The 27,370-nt window shown below is 41.3% G+C and overlaps 1 protein-coding gene across 2 annotated transcripts in view; it reads right to left on the bottom strand.

Annotated features, from left to right (window-relative positions):
- Positions 1-27,370, bottom strand: part of gpc1b (glypican 1b) — a 65,320-nt gene that overhangs the window by 7,458 nt on the left and 30,492 nt on the right. For both annotated transcript variants that reach the window (XM_034137311.1, XM_034137310.1), the window contains 4 exons: positions 20,504-20,662; positions 8,634-8,861; positions 8,198-8,361; positions 90-255 (listed from right to left, as the gene is read on the bottom strand). In XM_034137311.1, coding sequence (XP_033993202.1) covers positions 90-255; positions 8,198-8,361; positions 8,634-8,861; positions 20,504-20,662 — 717 coding nt within the window. The remainder of the gene's footprint in view (positions 1-89; positions 256-8,197; positions 8,362-8,633; positions 8,862-20,503; positions 20,663-27,370) is intronic.

Below are 27,370 nucleotides of genomic sequence, written 5' to 3'. Positions count from 1 at the left end.
ATTCACTGCAGAAAGTAGCATCATGTGTGAAACTATGAGGAACCATATGGCTGATTGGATGCATGTGTAAATGGCTGTCTGCTCCCTACCTGCCAGATGCCTCCACTCTGTGTTGAGGTCCGCCTGGTTGGCCAGACAGCCCTTCATGACATTGCTGCAGTAGTTGGCACAAGGTCTGGCGGAGGCCATGCCGCGGCAGTGGGGACAGTACGTCATCGTCATCATGGCCCGCATGCACTCCTGGCTCAGCTGCACCTGGTAGGGCAAAGACAAAAATAAACTTACACCACCTGGATGAAAAGTTACTGTTTTATGATTTAAGCATATATGATATAATAGTCTTAAAGGTCACCTATCATGCAAAATCCACTTTTGCATGTCTTTTATACATAAACATGTGTCCCCTCTGTGTAAAGAGATTCTGAAAGTTTCAGGAAAAAAGATTTGCTCTCTTTTTGTCCTGATCCATTTATATAAAAACCTGTCTGAAAATGAGCTGATCAGATTTTGGCCACTATATGATGTCATAACGTTTTTTTGGGTTGTGTAACCATTAGCCAATAACTAACCCCCCCCCCCCACCTTATCACCTGAATCTCTTCCTAGAGCACTATTGTGTTTTTTTAAAACCAAATATCTTGCAGAAGGGCGTGGGGAGTGGCAGCTTATTTTCATCTAAAGTAAAAGACAGAGAATCAGCCCTTTTTGAAACAGGGCTGAAACAGAGGGGTTTATGGGTTACTACAATCAGGGTCGGCTCTAGAACAAATAGAATGGGGAGGCAATCATTTACCACGGGGGGGCACACACTGCCGTCAACAACCAACACACAAACACCAACGCAACTTCAATTTAAACAAACATGGTGTAAAGTCTCTTGTCTTTCACACACACTGCAGGGTGTAGTGCTATTTCATAGCGCACCTATGACTTGGGCAGACATGCACGTTGTGGCACGACCACCCAAACAGAAACACATGGACATAGGCCACCATATAACAAGTGTGCAAATGTATTTAGTATCCTATCCATGTGAACATGTTTTAGGTGGGGGGTGGACCTAACCTCTGCATGCTCCCCCGGGAACATTTTTTTTTAAATATTGAAGTTAAAAGCATCAATCTGGTGCACTTTGAGAGCAACATGGAGAGATCTATGGATACATCTCTCAACACCCATATGAAACAGAACTGTAAGCAGATTTACTTTTCTTTATGGATATTTTACTAATCACTCCCCTTTCAAACTCTATTCTTGTTTTACTGTCCTATAGTATTTCATACCTGTTTTTCATTTATTCTCTTATTTTTTAATAACTATAATGATCATATAAACGTGTTCCTCGCAAATACTTGTTTACATAAATGGTGACCAAACCGTTTGAGACCCACTGAGATAACTTGCACTAAAGTTAACTATCTAAACACTGAGAGAGTCCTTTACCTCACTGAGCTGACGTTATAAGATCCTCTCAGTCTGACAGGAGAGGACTCTCCTCCACCTTGGTGTAGAAACAGCTCTTTATATCTGTTAGCATAGATAGCTAACCAGATGCTAACAGTACCACTCGCGCACTCACAAAATGCGCTCGTGACACACACACACACACACACACCACACACACACACACACACACACACACACACACACACACACACACACACACAGCCTGAATGAAACACAGAGACCCAGAAGTACTTGTACTGTATATCATATTATTTTCGATGGCTTTACTGTATAATCAGTATAACAGATGAACAGATCGCCACTGGGCTGTCATCTAAACACACAGCCACGTAATGATAACAAAACAAAGGTCGGGGGTCATTGGTCAAGCAACACACCAATCAGAGAGCAGCAGTGAGCACACCTCAGTCTGTGTTTTATATTTGTATTATTTATTTCTGATTTATTTCACACAAAAAACTTTTAGTGGAAACGTTTTCCACTTTAAAAAGGCTTGCCCGCCCTGCGTTGGGGGGGGCACAGTGACTCATTTGGGGGGGCATGGCCCGCGAATGACCCCGGCCAACCACTTCAGAGACATGTTTTGTATATAACTAAGAATTATAATATATTGATGAAAAAGAGTATAATAGGGGACCTTTAAAGATAAAAATGACAGCAGCAGTTGTTCAAAAGGTATATTTGATGTTCTCTTATAAAATCACTGCCACTACAGAACAAGACAATTCAATATCTGTTATACCAAAGTGTTAATTTTTAATAAAATAAGCAGATGAAAATGTCTTTAGCCAGACAATGTGACAGTCGCAGAACCGTGGGAGGTCACCTCCCATGGTGACCTTTTTTCAGATTGCACCAGACTTTCATTCAGCACAGTTTCCTTGGAAACCACTTTGGGAGAATTCGCTTTTTGTTTCACATGCGATGAAAAGGCCCTGACATTCATACAAGTATTCTCAGTCCCTCAATCCATCCTTCCTGCTCCTTCCATTCCTCCCTCTCTATCCCACAAGGCTGTTCCCCTAGGAAAGGGCCTTGGTGCGTGAAAAGTGAAACTGGGTTAATACCAGTAAGCTCTGTTCGCAAGAGAGTACAGCTATGCATACAAAACCTCAGGAAGTGTGTGTGTGCGTATGGGGGGAGAGAGAGAGAGAGAGAGAGAGAGAGAGAGAGAGAGAGAGAGAGAGAGAGAGAGAGAGAGAGAGAGAGAGAGAGAGAGAGAGAGAGAGAGAGAGAGAGATGGAATGAGCCCAGCTACGCATACAAAGCTCCTCTAAGCTGACATCTGGGCCAGCCTGATGCTTTTCCTGGAAACAGTTCTTCTAACAGCAAAGACACAGTTCAATCCAGATTTTAACAAATATACAGTGGGAATAGGACAACAATAGGAATCAGGTGGGAAAACAAATCATAGAAACTTTGAACATTCTGCCGGCATGTCAGCAGTTTACTATATAATTGGACATAAAAATGTTCTCAGACTATGGACAATAGCCGTATCCCCTGATAAATATAATCAGCACTAACAAATGCAGCATATTGTGTTTCTCACAATTCTAATGTTGAAAATGTGGTTGTAAAGTTTTAAACAACCTCCATTGTGTTCTGTTTTATTGTTTTTTGCGTGGCTTTTCTCATCGACTATTTATATCTCTATCAACCCAATTTCCCCAGAAGGATCATACATATTTAATCTAATCAAATTTGTTCCACATAATTCCACAGTATTTTTTTACACAGTTTCAACTCCATTATAGATAATAAATCTTCAACCACATTAGAGAAAAATACAAAACAAGCCATAATTGGTAATTGCATGTCTTTTGGAAAAAGAGATCAATAAAATTAGATAATAATTGCCAATTGCACGAGGAGGACAGTTTAAAGTGAAATAAGTGACACAGAAAAGCAATAACCCCAGCACATTCCAAGGCTTAATCTCAAGTCATATGAGACATGACTCAGATCCTCACTCCTGCCCTCCTCTCCTCTCCTCCCCCCATCCTTACCCTACCCCTCATTGGCCAGGGATGAGTCAGACGAATGTTTCTTTGGTGAGAGAGAAAAGTGAGGGAAGGGAGTGTGCAGGGATGAGTAGAGAAAAAGACTGAAAGCGAGAGAGATAGGGGGCTGTTCAAAAAGCTACACGATTCAAGAAAGGGCGTTGGCAGGGGAGTAAAAAAGAACCCCGGGGCGATGTTAATGAAATAATTATTAAGCAGAGACAGTCATTAATCTTGTTTCTGTTACATCATCCATACAGTATTAATGCTAGGAGTCCCAGGCCGGGCACAACAGACACGAAACAGTGTGTAACTCCTCCGCAGCGCTAATTGGAGGTTGATGTTGACAACTTCCTCCGTAACCTTGGAGCTGTGGTGCACTGGGCGTGATGAAGGAGGGACCGTCAAATTAGAAACAGTAATAAGACTCATGAGCTGCAACTAAGGATTATTTCTACTATCAATAAATCATTTGATTATTGTTCCGTTACTGAGAAATTATTGTTATTCAAATATCCATTACCAGGAGCGAATGGGGACGTCCTCAAGTTGTTAAACCAATTGACAGACATAGAAAAGGGATAGAAGGAGCAAATCTTCCAATTAAAGGGGACCTATCATGCAAAATGCACTTTTGTACGTCTTTTATACATGAATATGTGTCCCCGGTGTTCCAGGGAACTCACCAAGTGTCAGAAAACACAACCCTCTCTATTTTCCTCCATACCCAAATCTCTAAAAAAGGGGCTGCAACGGATCTGATCAAAACTGATCCAGATTTGAACACTGTCCTGACGTCAGGACGGTGGCGCTACGGCTATTGGGCCAACTCCACCAATCAGGAGGAGACAGCCACGGCCATTGCCGTTCGAAAGCGCTGGAGACGCTGTAGTACATATGCCAGGCCTGTAGATGGTGCTGTTCTCACAGAATCAGCCCTTGCAAAAACAGAGCTAAAACAGTGCAAATTGAGCGAAATGAGGCATGGCTAAAATGCATGATGTTTGGTATTTTGAAAAAAAAAAAGTATAAATATGCCTTATATAGGTATGGTCCTACACTATATTATTCAAATATAGCATGATAGGTCCACTTTAAAGTAACTTTTTTTTTTTAAATCAAGCAACATTTCTAAACATGCTCTAAAGAGATGTTACTTGATACAATACACACAGACACACACACACAAACACACGCATCAGCCTTCACCTTCACAGCATGCTCCCCACACCTGTCAGTCCCTTCTTGCTTGTGGCAATCACGCCCCGAGTCTCTCCTGCCTCTCTCTCCCCATCTCTCTACTTCTCTTCTCCCTTCTGTAATTAGTAAGGATATATGAGGGACCTCTCCCCCCTGTGTTACAGAGCAGAACAATCCAGACTCCTTGCCTCCAGAGTAAGCCATGTGGCGCGTGGCCTACTTCCTCCACTCCCAGACTCGAGGGAATAAAACAGTCCAGAAAAAGTTAGGGACACAGTAACTGGTGCAGCCCGGAGTGAAGCAAGGGAGGAATTAATACCGTACAAGAAAAAAAAGAGACTGCATCTTACTTTTTCTGTCTCATAAAAAACATCTTTCAAAAAAGGATTCAGTTCTTACTGCATCTCAGGCTCTTGCTGTATCCCCTCTAGCTGTATTATTTTTCATCTAGTTTCACAATAGTTCCTATTTTTCATGGCTAATCCAACTCAAACATAGCAAGGATGCATGTGATCTGAGTTGGTGGAAAACACAAACACTTGCTAGAAAGCATATGAAGCACACATATCAGGGTTCATACACTTTTTCACCAAGGATTTTCAATGACCTTTACCTAATTTTCCATGACCAAAGAAATTACTCTTTCTCAGCGGTACCACTGAACATGATTTATTTTAACATGGAACAGGAAAATAAGGTATGAAACATGTTGTGCCTATCTAAAAACAAATCAAATAGTAGGCTTACTAGCTTCTACACGCTAGAGCAACTAAAATGTCTCACCAGCAAAATACCTCGTCAGTTAAATGCCATTTTACGTTTCATTACTATACGATACAGTATTTATTATCATTATAGTATTACTATTTCGGCGATTAGATAAAATATAAATTATATTTGATGCAACTTTAGTTAGATTTCCATGACTTTTCCAAAACTTTGGGAAAAATATTGCTTTCCATAACTTTTCCAGGGCCTGGAATTTGCATTTTGAATTTCCATGACTTTTCCAGGTTTTTAATGACCGTAAGAACCCTGACATATACACAGAGAGGATTTTATTCTCTGCAGCTACACTTAAACAGTGTAATACTTCTCTGAGCAGTGTGTGGTAAACATCTCCAGTCACTGGGCCCTTTAACAGGCACTACTGTACATAGCTATAAATAGGAGCGGCTGTCTCATTAGGGCCCAATCAATCGAAGATAGAATTACAGGGGAAAGGAGGGGAAAGATAAGGTCCAAATTAGTATACCAAGCTAATCATGATAAAAGGACAACGCAGGGCACATCCATGGTAAAATATCAACTATAATGTTTATGTACAATGTAATGGGCAAGCAAGGAGAAAAAAGGATGAAGTGACCAGAAAGATAGGGGAGTGCTGGAGTTTGTCACAGTCTTTTTTTCCCTCTCGATTTCCCTCTCTCTCATTTGTTCCCATCACAGCACAGGACTGTTTGAATCTGCATAAGTACAGCACAGTGCTGATTGTTTCCCTGGGAGCGCAGCAACACAGACTGACACACAAATTATGAATTTGAAAGTGAACAGTTGGTTGCAGTCTGTACTTTTTGCAGTCAAGTTGTACCAAACAGGCCTTGACTTGAATGACTTAAAGACAAATTAGACATTGTGTCTGCTCCCACAGCTCAGTGGATCTCGCTTGGAAGGTCCCATTAACAGAGACTGACCAAGTGTGTCCATTGTGACAATGCTCTCAATACATGTGCACTTGCCCTCCCTTTTAAGACCTTCAATGTGTGCAAATAAAGCACAAGGCAGTCCACGACCTTACAGTATGCAGAGTGGCTCCATCCCCTGTATTAGCCTTGGGATGACATTTTGTAATTTTATAAGAGCTGTGATAATTCTTAACACGTTTTCCCAAGTGGCCTTGTTTAATGAACACATCACTCATTGTCTCTCAGCACCAAAACAATGGCATCAGTTAGGAAATGTGTATTAATGAATAGCCACACAGGGGAAATGAGCATCGCAGTTGGAGAGGAATGATGGAATGATGAGGTGTGTATGTGTGTTTCTGTGTCATTAAGCACTTGTGTGCTTTAGTGTGTACGTATATGCATGTTTGTCTAAGGCAGATGCTTATCAGTTCAGAGTCTTGTGGGCAGAGCTCTGCAGGGAACATAAGCTACTCTGGCCATTCCAGGGTAAACCCATGTGACAGAAAATCATGAACAGCAATTACAAAACAACATGCTGCCCATGGTAATTCTGATCCTTACTCCCTTGTGTGCTTGCTCGATTTTAAGCTAAGCAATAATTACACTTGTTGCATGTTTCCCTTAGCCCCAGGTCTATCAATTGTACTTGTCGCTGTCACTGTCTGTGTCTCGTTATTCACTAGCTACCTGCTATGCCAGACTAGCTGTGTTTAGCAAGTGGCATAGCATGTAGCTAGTAAATAGCTTTTCTGATTTTATTGCACTGTGGTTAGCTTGGCTTTCCTTAGAGAAGACACTTAATTGAGGCATCATCAGTTCCTTTTGTGTACCTATTCCCTGGGCCAAAGTGAGATAATGGAGGCCAGACTGTCCCTCTCTCATGCTGGCAAACAATATAGTATTTTGCCACCCACAGATGTAGCCTGAACGTCAGAGTGAAAGGGAGAAGAATAATATCGATTCTTTCTTTAACATGCATCTAAATGTGTGGCCTTGCAGTCATGTAGCAGATCAACCTTTTAAGCATGTCCTTTTTTCTCTTGACCGAGTTCTTTTCATTCTTACACAAAGCATGACCTGGTAATATTTCATCAACTAAAGAATTGTACAGTAATATTCATTTCTGGCGCAGCATCTGTTTTCTCGGAGGACACACATATTTCTCATGGGGCCACTGCTCTCAACACCTTCCTTGTCCATTGTCTGACAGGAGGCATTTTTCACCGGTGCATCACTACTGGCCACCTCCCTTTCAGGAGCTGAAATTATTTCTCAGTCTTGCTCTGATCATAACCTTACTCTTGTCTTATACACAGAGGGGACCATTTCTCCAGGGAGATATTAACCCTCCCTGTGTCCTGGGGAGACATTTTTCAACGTGGAGCTGACATTAACTGTTGTTGCAGGGGCTGATTGTCTGAGCCGGGGGCCATACTTTATGGAGCCTCTCGTTTCCACCAACATTGATCTGCCACAGCTTTATGCTATGTGCACAGACTGGTAAAAACAGGCCTGTGTGTGTGTGTGTGTTTGGGTGTTCACATCAAAGAGGAGAAATAGTGTTCACCAAGGAGAGATGAATACAGACCCCTTAACACAAGAATACCAATGAAAATGTAGTGAGAGAACATTGGCCTTGCAGCAGATTAGACACCAGTAAAAAGTAATGTGAAGCAGTAAGTTGCTTCCATAAAAAAACAATAAAACTATCCAGCATGTGAAAATGGGACTATAATGTAAGCAATGAGACTAATCATTGATATTGGTTAAAGGAGATGCCAATCGAATGAAAAGAAAATAAGAGAGAAAACATTTGCATTGTGGGAAGAGAGGTTTTACCTGGGACACTTTGCGCACAACCTCCCCGCTGACCACCAGCCCCTGAACAAAGGACCGTGTTGCCACAAATGTGCGTGTGACCATCGTCTTCATCATGCGGGGGGTTTCTCCGAAGGGCCGTAATGTCTCTATCTGCTTGGACACACACTCCAGGTAGTCCTCACCTGCAATCAGCATACACATTTTTTAAGATCTTTATCTAAGTTGAGAACACATCGAAATATTATGCCTTTATAGAATATAAAGCAATGTCAAATCTTTAATAGATTAATAATTAGGATGATATCCTTGACAGTGTCAAAGCCACTTCATAGTTTCTGCGATTTATCGTATATACATACTTTGTATCACTACTCTTCTTTCTGAAAATGAATTGAATTAATCCATACATTTGCTCTTGTTTTTATTTAGTGTTCTACGAAAAATCTGGACGTACTTATGGAATATTGCTTGTTCGCCTGGTTGAAGAGCTTCTCCAGCAGCCGGGCCCAGAATTCATTGAGCACCTCTTCAAGGTTGACGTTGGAGCCTCGGTAGTAGTTTCTCAAATCCGTGTACAGTTCAGAGAAGATCTGGGCATTCTCGTAGTATAATAAGCCAAAGGTTTGATGGAAATTCTCCTGTAGACTAATCGCAGAGCGGTTCAGCAACTCCAGGAAGTAACCTAAAAACAAATAAGGAAAGGTAATGTTTTTAAACACATAATATCTCATATTTACGGTGTTAGCAATCACACTCTAGTGTACTATTTTGTTCTGTGGCATTGTTTCGCCTCCATATCCTCACAACATCTTTCTCACCCACTATACATCTAGTGTGTACTGATCAATATAAAGTAAGTTGCTTCTTCTATAAGAAGATGTGTTGGCCTCTCAAATCCATAAAGCTGTCTGTACTACTCCCAGATACAGTAACTACTATACCAACAAATAAATGATTTATTTTGTTATGATTTTACTTTCACTGCTTTATAACAACACTTGCCCACTTGTATAGCTGAAGAATGTGAAAGTTTACCTCAAGGGAATGTCAGAGAAGTGACAGTGCTTCAGGGTGCGATGTATACATGCTCCAAGGGAGGATTTACAGATAAAGGAGAGTCACTACACTATACTATACAATGTTGCATACAAGGTTTCATACAAACCATCTACATTCTTGAGGGGGAGGCAAGATGTAACATAGGCCTCTACATACAATGCAATCAGATACAATTCTTCCAATAATTACAGCCTCAAAAACAGAACACTTTAGAAACCCTAAGGTTAAACCGTCAAATTAAATGTAGCATTAGAATGGGCAGGTGTTGCTAAAACCAATGACTCACTGCAATGCATATCGAGTCTTCCGTGGCCAGTGGCATAAACATTTTTACATCCGTCTTGTGTGTAAACAATGTTTATAAATGAGGCCCCTGCTCTGCCAAGTGTACGGCAGCAGAAGGTTCAGCACAACAACATTGTTCCCGAACCATCCATCCATTCAAGGCCAACATTTGCTTTGCATCCCCACACACACAATGGGTTCAAACCTGATGTGAAAGTGTGTGTGTGTTTATCTGTTCCTGTGAGTATACATGTGAGTTTGTGCGGCATGAAGATGGGAAGCTGTAGTCTGCAGCTGGGTTTATTTTGTAGATGTCTTATCTTTGCCTGCCACTAGCCCACATCGGGAAGAGATGAGGAAAGGGGAGTTCTGTGGCCTCCACAGGGGACACCCCGCCCGGAGTTAGCTTATTCCTCTAACGAAGCTGTTTTAATAAACATCATAACACGCCAAACATACACAGACGCTTCAGCATAAACAAAATAAAAACACACCCTTCTCCTTACAGTTTCCCTGACGACAACATATGGAACAACCTAGCCAAAATATACAGAAGCAAAACTCCAACACTCCCACATGTGAAGGGCCTGAAGACAATCACAGCACTTAGATAACATTTTAATATGCTAAGCTCATCCTGACCCATCTGCGTGACATTATCTAAGCACTGGCCTTGGATACTGTATCTCTGTTCTGTTTTCCCATTCATTAAGGAACACCAGCCGGCCTGTGCTTTCTTTTCAGACTCTGAGCTAAAAGGTCCACTCTCTTTAGAGCTCTTCATTTGGAAACATGTATTCTGTTCTGAATGTTAACAGAAATGTTCTCCAATGATTTATTTGTAATTCCACTAGAATATAACCGCTACATACATCATTTCATACTCTTGGTTCAGCATCATTTGATGTCCAACCTACGCTTAGTGAGTGATTCCAAAGTCTTACAGTATATCTGAAAAATGTACCCAAGTCATTTTGGAAACATCAAGGGACACTCAAGCCAAATCCAACTATGTTTTGGTTTGGAAAGCTCTACACTCTCTTGTTCCGTGCCATGACCAGCTGCCCTTTCACATTTGCCTTAGTTGGAGTTACGCCCAGAATAATGTCAGTGTACATTATTTGTAAACGGGCGTTAAAGTAATGCTGTCAGTTACATTCTTTTTGATGCACACAACTTACAATGAACTCTGGGCATAAATGTGTGCTCCTAAAGGTTGCAAAAAGGTTATAGAAGACTGATATCTCTAAGAACCTAATGTATGGAATTTAAATGTTGGCTTTTTTTTTTCTTTTCTGTATTGCGATGAAAACCTGAACCTGCTCTTCCTCATTGGTGTAATAGACGATAAGCAAATAACATTTTCAGTTATCACATTAAAATGTGAATTTTAATGATACTGTACGTGGCCATTTTATTGTATTGTACAAAACAAATATAATTGGATGACAAAAAAGTTGGGGTACCAGGTTGACATTTTGTGATATATTATTTATAAATAAATAAGGGGAAAGAATAACAAGTCTATTTTTAAAAGGCAAAAAAAGGCTGATGTAAATCTTTCCAATAAGATAGAAAACTTTCTAGCAAGCTCCTCATTACAGCTCTAAACCTTAGTGAGCAGGGCGACAGACAATTTAATGAATAGTGTGACACGTACATCTTTGTGTGTGACATAAATCATTTTTTAGATCATCCTGCTTGGAGAGATAATTGCTTCTGACAGGCAGCAGCAGTATGCACCGTGTTGGTTTAGTAGCAAGACTTCCTAGCTGGATGGCACATCATCCCCCTGCTCCCTGACCTCCTGTCACTCAAACTATCTGGACACACAGCTCTGGATCAGCCTCAAAGTACCAGGAGAGCTGCGTCTGCACACAAGGACACGTGTCTGTGCATGCCAACACACAAAAACATACTTAAAGGAGTCAGCACAAAAGCACATGCACACACATGTACACAGAGCACTTTAAAGTGACAGCACAGCACATTCATGTGTACACACAGACAGACAAGGATCACAAACACACACTACACAGGGTACACATTGGCAGGCAGACAGATGGGAGCTGCTGTGACAGGTACAGCTTTGCCTTTAATCCCCATTAGAATTCATTCCTGCTGTGTACCGTCAGCCATACTATAAAAAATGGCCTTAAGTCTGGCTAAGCGAAATGGGTTTCAGTGGAAATAGTTTTCAGGTGATGGGGGTGAAGTTATTTTCTCCATTAAATAAATTATCCTCATTTCTGTTTGCAGCATTTATGTAGTTGGGGCATGTTTTTTAAGTGCCCTGGGATCAACACATGTGGAGGGCAGAACTTGCTAAATGGTATCATGCTGTCCGGTTCTCCTCTGCCCTTCAGTGTAAGTGAATAATGATCATCATTAGTATGACACCAAGCCCCCCGTGCATGTGTGTGGGCATGTGCCTTTGTGTGTGGAGATGACCTTTCTCATTCTTCATCTGTTTGCGTCTCCTACATACAAGCTCACCACCTCCCTCAGCCCCCCCCCCCTTCCTTTTACTCTCTCCCTCAATCTTCTATCATGCCATAAAGCCTAACCTCCACCTTCAATCCCCCAGTGTCTGCTCTCCAGGGAAGGAGTGATGTGAGAGGGCGACTAATTGCTTATATCCCATCATATTGGGTGTGGAGGGGACAAGACCGCACAAGCAATAGTTGAGACACTTTCTCCCAGTTTCTGTGTAGGAACACTTTATTTCTCCTTGATATATGGATTTGAAATATCAACTTAAAGTGGACCTATCATGCTATATTTGAATAATATATTGTAGGGCCATACCTATATAAAACATGTCTGTGAAGTTTTTTTTTCAAAATACCAAACAGATCATGCATGTTAGCCATGCCTCATTTCGCTCTATTTGCTCTTTTCCAGTCCTGTTTTTGCAAGGGCTGATTCTGTGAGAAGTCTTCTTCGCTGCTTTTGTGGCAGACTACAGCGCCACTTACAGGCCTGGCATATGTAGTACAGCGTCTCCAGCGCTTTAGAGCGGCAATGGCCCTGGCCGTGGCCCAACCCCCCATTCCTCTGGTAGGTGGAGAGTTGCCCGTATAATTACGTTTGTTGTTTTTACATTGTTTTACATTGCCAATTTTGTTTGTTGACTTGTGAAGCCCTCTGAGACAAATAGGATTTGTGATTTTGGGCTATATAAATAAACTTGAATTGAATTGAATTGAATATAGGCGGAGCTCCTCGTTCCTGACGTCAGAGGAATTTCAAATCTGTATCAGCTCCGTTGCAGCCCCGTTTTTAGAGATTTGGGTATGGAGGAAAAGAGGGTTGTGTTTTCTGACACTTGGTGAGTTCCCTGACACACTGGGGACACATATTCATGTATAAAAGACGTACAAAAGTGTATTTTGCATGATCGGTCCCCTTTAACCTTCAGCGAGTGATGTCAGTTAGTAATGAGGACTAATAATTGCTACTTTCCTAGCTACTGTATCTTGCCCAGTAATTTGTATCATTAAGAAATACATAAGGAGGTTACTTAATTGTAGGCCTGGGCTATAATTCAAAATTGTATGTGTAATAGGTTTATTATTTTAAACATCACTTTGATTGTTTCCTAAGTTATTTTGCACAGGATTTGCAATAATGTCTTTATTAGCACTACCGGAGAGTATCCTTTTTTGATATCATTATAATACTTAAACCCGTTAGCTGAGCTGTATTACAAATATGTCACAGTGACTGAATACTCTTAAATTAACAGCAAACGTTTCTTGGTTCATGGGACAGTAGATAAGGCGAATCTCACTCCATTCTCTCCCTCCATCACATTCTGCCTTTTTTTCTTCTCAGTCTCTAACTCAGCCACAGGCACACATTCGCACACACACACACACACACACACACACATAGAATAAGCGAAGTCAAGCATGTGCGTCTTAATGACTTTCTTCCTGCGGTGAGACAGGAGTTAATGATTTCATTTGTAATCACATTGAGCTTCACATGCAGGCCACCTTGACATGTCAGAGCCTTTTTTTAAACTCTATTCCTACATTTACATATCCAACTGTTTCCAAAGCTGGTCTGAAGTAGTTTTTCTTCTTCGACAGCCTCTTGGTCTTATCTAAATCCATGAAGTGCTTAACACCAGACAAGTAGCCTCTACCTCCACGTGCCCTCTGTCTCTGTCTCTCTGGTTTCTCTCTTACATCGGTCCTCCCCCTCCTCATTCTGTCTGCCGTGTCAAGTTGTGGTATTGACAAGAGATTCAGTGTAACACTGAGGAACCATTGATGTTCCTCCAACTGCCAATCACTCTCACTGAGGGCTTGGACTGATCCCAAGTTACTTTCTCACACAGAGGTATTAACTGACCGAGGCTTGTGCTACTCACTCAAGGATAATTCAGATTCAGGGTTCTCATACAGAGGCTTAACACGTCTCGAAACATTTGCCACTTCCTAATGAATGTAGAACTCACAGCAGCTTGATTGAATGATCTAATCAAAAACCGGTTGGTGATAAAGTAATCACAGCCTGACAAGAATCACTGAATCTTTAACGACTTGTCTTTTCTCACCTAACTCTCCAGTGAAAACTCATTTTGGTTTCAGTTTCCTACAATTGGCAGTTAACCGTCTTGCAAGTGCAGGGAATGTTTTAAAGCACAAGGGACAATGCTGAAGAATTAAAAAAAAGGTTGAAAAGAATCCAAATTCTTGGAAAAGCTATTTTCTTTCTAATCACTAGTTTTTTTTATATAGAATAATTATACTAGACACACATTTAAATGGAATAAAGTAAAGTAGATACTCACTGATGTTGATTCATATAAATTCTCACATACTGTACACAGTAACTGGCCATAAATAAATAAACTGACTGAGAAACATGACAGATTAACTGTGAGCCAAATACTGACATGGGAGGATTGAAAAGAAAAGGAAAATCAGTGAAAAAATAAGGGAGTATGACAGGGAAACAGAGCCGCAAAAGCAGCCATTGTATATCTCTTTCATATTTGACAGCCCTAATTCTATTTGTCCATTTGGCAAGTGCTGAATGATAATATTAGCTGGATGGTTCTTTGGCAGGGAGGAGAGAGGCAGACAGACACAGAGAAGATGAAGCATATGCCAAGAGGAGAGGAGAGGAGGAGAAGATCAGGTGCTATTGGTGCATTCAAAAATAAAACTCAGAAAGCATACAGTTCCTCTGCCAAGGCTGTACACTGCTCTAAATGTGTTATTCTAATGATGTAAAAACTAAGCTGCATCTGGGTCTGATCTGTGTTGAAAAACAAAAACATGTTGATTTGCTGATGGCTGCCATGAGTTTTGGGCAATATCCAAATCATGCCTGGGAATATTAGGCGTTTTCACAAGAAGGAATTGTGCAACATTAATGTGACTCACGACATGAGTTACAGCCGTTTGACTTTGTCATGTCGCTACCTGTAAGCTGAATGTCATCATATTTATCAGGTTCACTCACAAATATACGCTCGGTTGGAAGTACATTAGGCATTAAAGAGGCATTTGACAGTGCGTGACATTTCCAAGGCAACAATAACAATGGCAGAAAATACAGCTAGACTTGTCTTCAAGCATGGGAATCTACTTTCATAGTAAGCCTCCTGGTTAAGAAATTATAATCAAAAATGTATAGTGTTTGGTTATTGGCAATAAGACTGATGGATGATTGACTGATGCATAAAACGCAATGCAAATGAACCTTTCAGTGAGCCAAACTATTGCCCTCCTTAATTTGACACACATATTTGTATAAAGCACTGAGATGGACTGTTAGGTAGCAAACAGCCAAGCAAACAGATAAACAAGCCCTGAGGTTTGAGTTGAGAAACGGAGAGCTGTAATATTTCAGGCACAGCAAGACTAGTCTCTACTCTGTATCCCACCTTATGCATTTTCATCAGATTGGTTTTACTTTCCCTTTCCAGAACAGACCCCCAACCACAAGTAGGATCCTCTGCTTTTCATTCTTAGTTCCTTACTTGTGCGAGGGGCAATGAAAGAATAAAAATAATAGGCACAAACAAAGAATTCTGTCCTGGGCGCATTGAATGCATAAAGGACGATATGGGAGCCATTAGACTGTTTATGTGTCAGTCTGACTCTCCATCAATAACGACACTTATCACACACAAACTGAGACCCAGGAGCTCTGCAAGCCCTTAGCCAGCATTTAGATGCTATTAAAATGTCCCTTATATTAAACAAGCAGACATGCCACACAATGCATGTCATTTATCAACAGGCTCTCTGTGGAAGCTTTTATTCCACTTCCTCTCTTTCCCTCTTCTGACTTTCCCTTTATGCACCATTTACCCATGTCTGTTTCTTCTTCTATCCATCTGGTTCTATTTTTCATCGGTTTTCCCATGCTTGTTACCTCCCAAACCCCATGCCATTCCTTACCCTCAATATCATTTGGTTCTGTTTTTCCCTCGAACTCATCTAACTTTCCACTGCTTGCCCCGATACCATCCTCTCAAAGACTGCATTCCTTTTTCTTTTTCTCTCTGTCTTTCATTTCATCCTTCTAAGGCGCCATCGCTCCTATTGAGTTATGCGTTTGGCATAATTAGGCCAGTGTACTCCAGGTCCCCGCCGACGTGATTTGCATGCAGATGAAATGAGCCAATCAAGCACCACAATGGGAGCAGATGTCCTTGTCTCTCATGATGTCATCAGAGGTGACCCTGAAAGCAGGGAATTAGAAGGCAGGCGGCCGGAGGTGGTAGTGAATTAAATCTGTGGCTTAATTGAAGGAATATTTCAACACAGATGTGGAGTGTGCCACCAGTGTCCAATCCAAGTAAGCATTGGTTGCGTGCTTTAGACGTGAAAATAAATCAACACCGTAGCTAAGTGTGGTAAAAGGGTATTGAAATATAGTTATATACTTAAATGTATTACAGTTTTGACCTATAAATGCATGTATTTTCACTTGCCTATGACCCAAGCTGTTCTTATTGGGATTACAGTGAGGTCTCAGTGAGCTGCCAGACTATTATCTGAAAAGAAATTCAGCAGGCTGCTGCTAGTTATCGTGTGATGGCAAGACAGACCTGGCCTTATGATCCAAGGTTAGGGCCTGTTTCCTGAAACTGATAGGATGCAATAGAGAGTACTTGATGTCATTCACGTAGATTACTCCCCTCAGTCTATCTCCATGGGAAGAGATGGAATTACTTAACAGTCCAGCTGGGAGATGTTCAGAGCACTACTTAAATGAATAAATAAGCGTGTCCTGCTTGGTCATCTAGAAATGAGTCTACCCATAAGCAAGTCAGCCAGCCAGTACTCTTCAAATCAGATTAAGCTCTATGACCACTGATCTGCCTTGAACTTTAATGGGCTGGAACATACTGGCCAATAAGCATTTGGCTGCTTATAAATACTGTGTGCTTGTGCAAGAATGTGTGTGTGTGTCTCTGTATGTGTGTGTGTGTGGTGTGTGTGTGTGTGTGTGTGTGTGTGTGTGTGTGTGTGTGTGTGTGTGTGTGTGTGTGTGTGTGTGTGTGTGTGTGTGTGTGTGTGTGTGTGTGTGTGTGTGTGTGTGTGTGTGTGTGTGTGTGTGTGTGTGTGTGTGTGTGTGTGTGTGTGTGTGTGTAATCTGTGTAATGATGATTCAAGACAAGCGAGTAATGAGTCAAGTTTCTGCAACCCTAACTCTTTGTATCTACAATTTCATCTATCTTGTCAAAACAAAAGGCTGACTCATAAACCATGTTATCTCTAAAAAGTCCCTAAAATATTCATCTGAGAACATTTGGCTTTTTACGTGAGTAACACATTTTATGATGAATCAATTGTTTACAATAGTTTCAGTTAATTGACTAAGCCTTATCTCTGGAAACATAGCACTAGCCATGCACAGAGTTAAAACAAGAGGTCAGGCTCAGCTAAATGTTCTTTTAACTAGTTTTCTAACATCAAAAGACTGAGAAAATCAAGAAAAGGCATGGATTCACTTATCTCATTTCTAGCCACAAAAAGTCTTACCCACTTCCAAATTTGACCTTTTTTTTTTTTTTTTATCAAGGCATGATGTTGGAAGACCTCACGTTTTGTAAGCAGTGGGTTCAGGACAGGAGTTTGCAATTCTTTTGACCTTAGTTTAAACAAGAACCGTTTGTATAAATTCAAAAATGTATGCTTTTAGATGCAGCTATATGAGGCAGTAGTACAAGTGAACACACCACACACACACACACACACACACACACACACACACACACACACACACACACACACACACACACACACACACACACACACACACACAGTGAATCCAGATGCTAGTGAAGGCACCATTAGGCCAAACACCACCTGCCAGGTTTAAGGCTTCCGTCTGTCTAACACACCTGGTGGCCATCTAACACAGAGCTCCCTTTGGTGCCATCACTCTCTGTGTCCTCTCTGACCTTTTCCCTCTCACTTTCAGATATCCCCGCCATCTCTCTTTCTCTGTTTATCCCTTTCCCTCTCTCTCTCTCTAGCTACCACTCTCAATTTCCAGCTGTTTATCTCTTTCCCTCGTCCTTGCTCTGACGACTTGTCCCCTTTTCTCTTTATCTTTTCCCTTCCATCTGTCTCATCTTCACTCTGTCCTCTCCTTCACCTCCTTTGTTCTTAATCTGCATTATACACTGCGTTTTAGCTTGACACAATATATTATTTAGTTTGTACCTCTCTACACAGTATACATGACCGTGAAGAAGTGTCGAGTAGTAAGTGCAAACCACAAACACAGATAATGTAGACAAAGACCAATATAATTCTCACATTAAATCTGAAGCTTACAAAAGAATACATGAATATGAACAAGCATTTGCATGCTCACATATAGTATTCAGTGTACACACTCACAGGCAGAGAGCCAGCTGTATGTGAGCACGCTGGTCCTCTAATCTGTGGCTTGGTTGGGGCTTCTTCCAAAATCCCTGGACCTAAAAAGGCCTAGTCTGCCTGGGCTGGAACAGTAACACCCTACACTTAGCCACATGGCGCTAGCTAGCCCACACCCTGCTAAACACAGCCAGATGTGCAGGCACTGGCAGAATGGTACAATGTCACTGTGCTCTCCTTCAGCAAAATGAATAAAAAACTCTGTAATTATTCAGGGATTAGCTAATTCTCACCTATTTTCAACCAAATATATGACTTATATTTTCCCAAGATCCAAACACCAATGAACTTCTGAAATGCTAAATGTGTAGATGTTTATCAAAGCCTGAAATAGAGGTAACTCATCTCAATGTTGCACTTTTCACCAGCTAACGATAACAACCGGATGCTTTATCTAAGAATGGCTGGATTTTTCCAAATTGTGCTGTTCATGTGGCATTAAATGTAACATATTATGGTACAATTAACCCCAGTCTATCGTTAAGCTCCCGACTTCAGAGAACGCAGTCAACAACAGATGGTTTTTAGACCTTAAGGTCTCAACACACATACTTTCTATCCTCCTCTGTCAGCTCCGAAAACCCCATCTGATGCCTAATGGGATGAGATAAGGGGACATGGAAAACAGGGACGAAAAAATATAAAGTTGACCGGAGCAAGATTCTGCATTTTGGAGAGGAGAGAAGACTTAGGGAAATGTATAAGAACACATCTGGCAAACACACAACAACACAAACAAGCTCAAAATGACTTTGTTATGAGGCAACACACTTAGCAAGTTTGTGACGTGTGTCTGTGTATTTAAGTACAAGGTTTTGGATGCATATGGTAAGAATGTTTAAAGGTCGGGGCTGAGTGCTGCTTGAATGTGTGTGTCTGTAGTCTGTGTTGTTTACTGGCATGCTTTGCTAAATGAGGTGTTTCCCTGAAAAATGGGAAAGCTCAAGAAATGTAGGATTACATAATCTTATTTGAGATCATTTGTATGTCCTGGATATGTGTGTGTGTGTTTGTGCACTTGGCAGCGTGACGGTTTCTCTTTGGCACAGCCGAGAGTCCCTGTGTGAAAAGGAGGGACTATGAGGAAGAAGGACACAGAGCGATGGAATAGGAGTAAAGAAATGTCACTCTGCCACTAATCACTGTGATCTGAAAAGGTCAGGCTAACTAGCCAAACTCAGAGCCTCAGCTGACGGATCCATTGTCACTGACTGGCCGAGGGGAACAAGTGGAGCACAGAAATACCCTTCTATTAACTGGAGCAGGTCATTAGACACAAATAATTGCCTTGGTGCGTCAATTTCCTAAGATTGAAAATCCCTCTACTTCTCTTTCTCTCTCATTTCTTCTCTCACACTTGGAGTGCTGCAATTAAGTACTGATTTTATTCCACATTATTAAGAGCTTAAACAACATTTTGCTGTGGTGCAGAGTAGACTCAGTGATTCAGACTCTTGCTATAATGTATTTCTCCACATCACAGCAATTATGACATCAACCTTTTTTACTTGAATGATTCGAGTTGGGAACTGCAATATGTCATGGGATCTAAGAGTTAAAGCCAGACATTTGTAGTAGTTGTTTAGTGTATGAAGCTTTATTTAATTCAGGTGATGGAATTCAAATAATATCCAATCCTAGCATGGAATAGGCAAGCACATTTGATGAAATGGATCACATTTTCTTTGGATGCGAATTGGATTCAAAGTTTTAATAATAGCAATAACAACTTGGCATTCTGTCAACACCACTGCAAGGAATTACCAACTTCCTCTGTGAAGCATGACAATAGATCAATGCTCTTCATCATTCTGCAAAGAGTATAACACAACACAAGCTTTGACTTATCTCTTACACTTATATTCAGTGTATGTGTTTGTCTGCAATGTTGTGTTGGCTGGGCATGTGTAATAAAAACTCCAAAACTGGCAAGACCATCAAAACTGACACAAAAACACTCAAAACTGGGTCCTTGTATGTGTCAAATGTTCAAGTGTGATGAGCTGATTATTGTTTTTCTTTTATGTAATTCCCACATATTGTGAATACACAAACTCACCATCGAAGGCCTTGTACTGTCCATTGAGGGATGTCTGTAAGGACCGGCCAGCATCTTTAAGAAGTCCCTCCATCTCCCTGCGGCTCAGCATGGCCAAGGTGTCCTCCATGTCACTGGTGCAGCAGGTGTAACCCTGGGGACAGATGCGCAGGTGCTCGCCTAGAAAGAGGTAAGGTGGAAGAAGGAGAAAAGATGGGGAAGGGGTGTTGTCAAGGAAAATTGGAGAAGGGGGTTGAAGAAAAGCAGAGAAAAAGAGGGAGAACAAACATGGCATTAGCATCAAGAGCTTCCATCAATTCAGTCAGCGCTCAACAAAACTGAGATTAATAGTTCTTATACTGCTGCTGTATAAAATACTCAACAGTGTACATGACAGTTTAAATTGGCAGTGGCTGATTTTATGGCCTTAAGCCCCGCTTGCTGGCAGTGGAGGTGGCAGGGCTGCATGTGTTCGCCCGCCTGATTACCTGGCAAGGCGTGGAGAACTCTGTGGAAATGGGAGCAGTGGAGCAGGAGTACGGCAACAGCTCCCATACCATTTTAATGAGCACGTCTGACACGCATTCCTTTGCATGCATTTGCAAACACGTGCGTACACAAACACAGACCCACATACTAGATACACAAACTCAGGAAACGAGACGAGAAGTAGAAAGGATCTCTGGCTCAGTGTGTGATGTTCACATACACACAACCAAATACCATATGAGAGAATTCAAACAAGAGCTGTCAAAGTTTGTTAAAACAGCAGTCTAGCTGCAGCGGAAATGAGAAGAACATTTGTAAGACAGAAATAACATCTTCCAAATCAACGCAGCTAAGCCCACGGCAAACAAAAATCATGTGGGTGATTTGTAGTAGAAGGGAGCATAATATGTGGTACGACACTTTTAAAGATTCCTCCCCACTATTAATATCCATACACAAGCATTCACACACACATATTATGAACCCACAGTGTACACACAATGATTACAAAAAGGCTCTGATTTATGTAGAATATGGCACACAAATCACAGTGAGAGGATTTTGGTGGGAAAAGGAAATAATAGATTCGAAACTATTCTGTTGTACTTCTAAATACAATTAAGATAGACTGCTCCTTTATTATCAAACATAACAATATTTTAAAGCTTCTGTTACAATGACATACACAAAGGTGCGCAGACAAAAACATTAAAAAAACGTGGCAAGTATGCAGATAGGATCGCATCCTTTGAGCTCAGTGGTCTTCTTCAGGCGTAGAGGTAATAACTATGTGCTTCTATATGCTGATGTTAATATGTAGGAGAATTAAAAAACATATTTATATATATATATACATTTTGAAGACAAGGAGCAAGTTATTGTTGTGTCACCTTACGCCTGTGACCCTTTTTTGCCACAGTCGTAAAAAAAAAGTGTTTTCGAGTTCAGTTAACTAACTGCATTTGATGATGCCCCTTCACATACTGTGCTTTCAATTATATAAACTACTTAATTAAAATAATATAGATCCTTTCTTTCAGAATGCACATACAATCACCAAAGACGTGGACACATGTAGGCGGAAAGATTGCTGTTTAATGTCTGGCTCAGGAGTGCTAGATTTACATTTAGAAATTAGGTGATAAAAATGTGTTAGTGACAATGTGTCATCTCCCTTGTTATTTGATATTATTGTGCCACTGACTTCACTTCATGTTGAGCAGTATTTATACTGTAGGCAGACTGCACACTGTTGTAGCATTTCCCTTCTCACTCCCTCCATGGAAGAGGCACCTAACTGAATGTCTACCTTCCCACCCAAAGGCCCTGCAGTGACAGGCATCTACCTGCCAGACATTCCTTTGCCTTTCTTCTCTTCCCTGCTTGACGGACCTTTGAAATCCTCTTGCATGGCTTTCTTCAGTCCATTACTGTACATGGGTTCACTCAAATTTCCACACAAACGGACGCACACACATTCACTCACAACTCTTATAAGCATGCCCCCTGTGTCTATTGGCACATCCTTTTCATGGTTAAAGGTAGGGTAGGTAAGTTTGAGAAACCGGCTCGAGATGCAATTTGTGTTATATTCCATGGAATGCTCTTAACATCCCGATAGCAATGAATATCTTAAGTGCTTTGACAAAAAATCCATTAAAAAATGTCATCTGTGGAAGCCGTAGTACTGTAAAAAGTACGACCAATCATTTTAGCCGGCCCGGCTAAAATAACTGGATGGCCTACCTGCCTGTCAGCCTTCCATCTGTGCACAAACTTATCTCGTGCCCTCATTGGTCATGTGCCCGTTCGTGTGTGTTGGAGGAGGGGCTCTATAAGGAAGTGGCAGATTTTCTCCGGTTGTGTATTTTCAAAGTCTAGCGATCTCGAGCCGGTTTCTCAAACTTACCTACCCTACCTTTAATGTTGGGGATTTCTGTGTTCACCTAAGCTTCATTTACTGTAGACGTGGGCTGAGGTTATCACTGCAAACCCACCCCCCCACCCCCTCATCCAGACTGCAATCTCAGCAGTTTTTTACAGTCAATGAAGGTATGACAAGAATCCATGCACTTCACTGATTATGTGTCAACCAAGTTTCTGTATCTGCCCTTTAAGAGCATCATCCAGGCCAACTCTAAAGTGGACCAATTAAAGGCAATTTTCTTCTTCGAACACTAAAGTGAAGGACAGGCTACCCAGATAGGAGGAGAAGGTGACATTGAGCTTCTCTCAGCACCCTATCACTGGTCATGGTGTGACTCACATCCACACACCAACAGAAAGAGAGAGAGTTTGGACCTGGAGAAGGACACATGTATGATAGTCTGTTTGATTTGTGTGTGTTGGTATGAAAAAATAAAAATGTATTGAAAGGGGGACGAAGTGAAGTCCAGAATTGAGAAGAAAAAGAGAGGGAGGATTGGGAGAGTGAGAGAGAAGCTTGATGGAGGAATAGCATACAGCGCAATCAGGGGTCCGCTGCAATCTGTCAGCCCCTGTGACGGCCGTTTAAATGCCTGGACTGGTTTGAGTGTATGTGTATTACGGGCCTGTGGCCATTTCTTCCAGTGCAATCTGCTAGCTGCCTGCCATTCAAAAGACATCTGTGCAAAAGGACAATACTCACTGAGAAGCACAATACTTGACACACACAAATGGATATTTGGAGGTGTGAGGCTTCCAGATGCAGCCAAGCACACAGTCTCTAGAGGACATGCTTCTTTTTTTTATGCGTAAAAAACATAGTGAGGCATTTCCATATACTCTCACAATGAGGGGCCACACACATGTGCAGCTTTAAACACACACACAAGGTCCAGGAAAGGTCACCTGTAACAGAGCATTACGTTTCCAGTTGGCTAACCTAACAGTCGGCTAATGTTACAAGCAGGGCAGTCTCTTCCATTTAACTGGAGTAAGCTGTGTGTGTGTGTGTGTGTGTGTGTGTGTGTGTGTGTGTGTGTGTGTGTGTGTGTGTGTGTGTGTGTGTGTGTGTGTGTGTGTGTGTGTGTGTGTGTGTGTGTGTGTGTGTGTGTGTGTGTGTGTGTGTGTGTGTGTGTGTGTGTTTCTATATTTGGGTGAGAGTGACAGTTAGCCAGAGTGGAAGAGGAAAATGTATCCTTAACAACCAGTCACGGCTCTTGCTTTTACACTCACACACTTCCATCCACTCTCTTTCTCGCGCACGTACGCTCACGCACGCACTTCAAGTCTCATAGCCAGAGGATACTAGAGTAATCAGCAGAGGAGGACAGCTCAATCTGGAGAAGAGCTGTTTCAGTGAGAGGCTCCAATAGAAGCATCTAAAGGGCCCCAACAGAGAGGGAGGGCAGCAGTAATGATTTTGAGACCGTCAATTTTCGGAGCTTACAATACCAGCCACATCCCATTTTCTGTACTTAGAGATAGCTATAAAAAAACATGTTTTCATTGCATACTCCAAGACCACTTTTCTCTTGCATTAACCAATTTCCAGTCTGCTCTTGCCATTTCCTGTTCCAGAATTGCTCCCTCAGTCTGAATAAACGTCAAGGAATGCACGATAAACTATGGTCGCAATAACAATACGGTTCATGTCCCAGAAAAGAAGATTAATCCAATATGTTTAACTGATTGCGCAGTTGGTGCACAGAGAAGAACAAAAAACTCACATGAATTAGATCTATTCAAATATATTCAAATTCACGGAGTAGGTGTTCTGCATTAATCAGTCAAATTCTGCGAGGCCAATCAGCACAAAGCAAGCCAATTATCTGATTTCTCCTAAAATTACACATGCATACAGCAAGCCAACCACCCACCCGGTAGTTAATCTGTGTGTGTGAAGGCAGAATTAGGGAAACTATTCACCCCATAACAGTCATTCATCACTTATTTCCCTTTTCTTTTGACAGACACTGTACTAAATGGGGAGCAATTCCCTAACCATTAGCTTATCTCTGTTCACTAGAGAGGAAGGCCCCTATTAAACAGCAATCTGGGAAGGCAGAATAAGGTCGTGCTCACTGTTATAAAGCATGGGAGAGACTGACAGTCAGCGGCTTTTAGAGATGGTGGGAAACACACAGAGAAAACAGGGCAACAGGAAATTAAGAATGACTCAAAGCCAAAGTGTCTCTGTCATTTGTCTGGGAGTCTGTGAACAAAACAGGAGTCGAGTCAAAATGCTGGTCTTTTTCAATTATGTCATAATCACTGTGTGACTAAGTGCTGTTTTCCTTTTTTTCCCCTTGGATACCAGAAAAAATAATAAAAACACTGGCGTCTGAGAACATAATGTTCAGCCATTTTAGCACTTCGTTTTGTCTATTTAGAAAAGTTTTGACATGACTTTAGTTCCATCAATTCAGAATATGCCAACCGGTGCAGGTGTTATGTCGAAATGCATCGTGCCAATTTGAGCTGGACAATTTAGAGTTTGAATATTCAGCATGTTCCTGGAAGATTTTGAGCATGCCTCTAGTTGTATAAAGTGTATTTAAAACCTTGTCCTTCACTTTTGTACGGTAGAACATTTGACCATATTCATATATTTTGTTGGTGTCTGCTGATGCTATTTTGTGCTTTTAAACACAGAATAAATATAATAAATGTTACTAAGTCTTGTTTTGAACTGGAGGTGGTTGATTCTGCTGGATCTTACACTGCAACTACACTAAATAGCTCAATAATCAAGCCACTAATCAGCCTGAGAACAGTAGGCCTCGGTTTAACTGAGAATTCACATCATTTGTTGTCCCTAATAGCACCTTCTCATTTAATGATTTTTTTTATTATGCACATAATTAGCACAGCATAAAGTTGTGAAGTTGCCTCAAACCCCATTCTAGATGAAGTAGTGTCATATTACTAGAATAATCTTCATAATTTGCAACTTTTTTTGTATTTGGCATCTAGTAATACATATCAGCTGCACTTCATTGTTGGGGCTAGATCAGTAAGCATATATGAACAATATAATGTCGTTTTTAGTCAAGGTCTAAATACAATCAAAGATGTTTCACCCATTGGTATATTAACAAGACACTAGACTTTACAGTGAATCTAACTAGTCTGAGGTTCAGTTTGTTTACAGTCTGACACTGCTGGCACTAAAGCTTTGGAGAAGTATGCATGTAGGAATTTAGGACGCATTACATGTGAACAGTTGGTAAATCTCCATACTTTTCTTCTGAAGCACATTCGACAAAATGGCATGACTGCGACCACACTGATATGCTGACACACATTTCTGATGGCTCCTGGTTATGGTTGCCATTGCGTAACTGACACTGTTTCAAACCGCAGTGCACAGTACAGTATGTGTGTGTGTGTGTGTGTGTATTTTGGGCACATGCATTCATGTGCACAAATGCTGTGGGATCTAAGAGATTAGCAGCCTAATCCATCATTGGTGAGAGTGTGTGCGTGTGTGTCCACAGCTAGGTGGATTATTGCCAGTGCCAAGGAAAACACCCATGGACACCAGGAATCACACACATGCGCATTCACCCACACCCACACTTGAGCAGCAGATTAGGGTTAAACAGATGAAAAATGACAGGGATATTTGGCAAAAGAGCCTCACATGTCTCATCCACCAACTGTACACAAATCGAGAAACAAATGCTTAATACAGGCAACACCATGGTCTCTGTCTAACAGCCACAAGCCTGCATTCTTCTTTGCTGTTAGTCTACTTTTCTTTGTGCTCCTAACTTTCACACGCACAGAACGACCTATGGGCGACCCAGGCTTTAACCTAGACCCTAGATGCTCAACAGTCTGGTAATGTGAGCCAAGCAGAAAGTCACATAAATAGCTTCCTCGAGCCAGACGAGGTGGCGACCACACAACACATTAATAACGCATAACTATGAGGCCAGCTGATCCCTGAGCTGCTTTCTTCAAGCCCACACTTAGTATCTTTACTTCTCTTTTTTTTTACATGTACTACTAATCTATCTTACCCCTGAATACTGCTCTCAAATGTCATACTCAGTTGACTTGAAACAGACTTGTGTTAATTGGTTGGGAAAAGTTTGACCAGCTACAATTTGGGAAGAGGAATGGCTAAAGAAATAATGTGATAGTTTAATGATGTGGGCCGTTGGGAGTATATTACTTGATTAGAGTTAAATGGCTCTGGCTGTGATGAACTCTGTGGTCAGTCAATGTTAACAAAGAGGCCGGAGAGAAATGAAGAGGAGTAGGGAAGAAGAATAGAACAAAGGAGAGGAGATAAGACAGGATACTACCGGCATGTTTCAAGACCACCTACAAGTTTTTTTTAACCTTAACGGTATGCTCATGCTAAGGCCCTATTCACTGTTTTCGGTTGCCCTTTTTAGGAATGCAACGATACCAATACTGATATCAAGCTGACACTAGATTAAATATTTGGATAGGCAACATTGG

Source organism: Trematomus bernacchii, unplaced genomic scaffold (assembly GCF_902827165.1).
Source record: "Trematomus bernacchii unplaced genomic scaffold, fTreBer1.1, whole genome shotgun sequence".
NCBI lineage: Eukaryota > Metazoa > Chordata > Actinopteri > Perciformes > Nototheniidae > Trematomus > Trematomus bernacchii.
The sequence above is the reverse complement of the archived record's forward strand: the minus strand, read 5'-3'. Positions and strand labels throughout refer to the sequence as shown.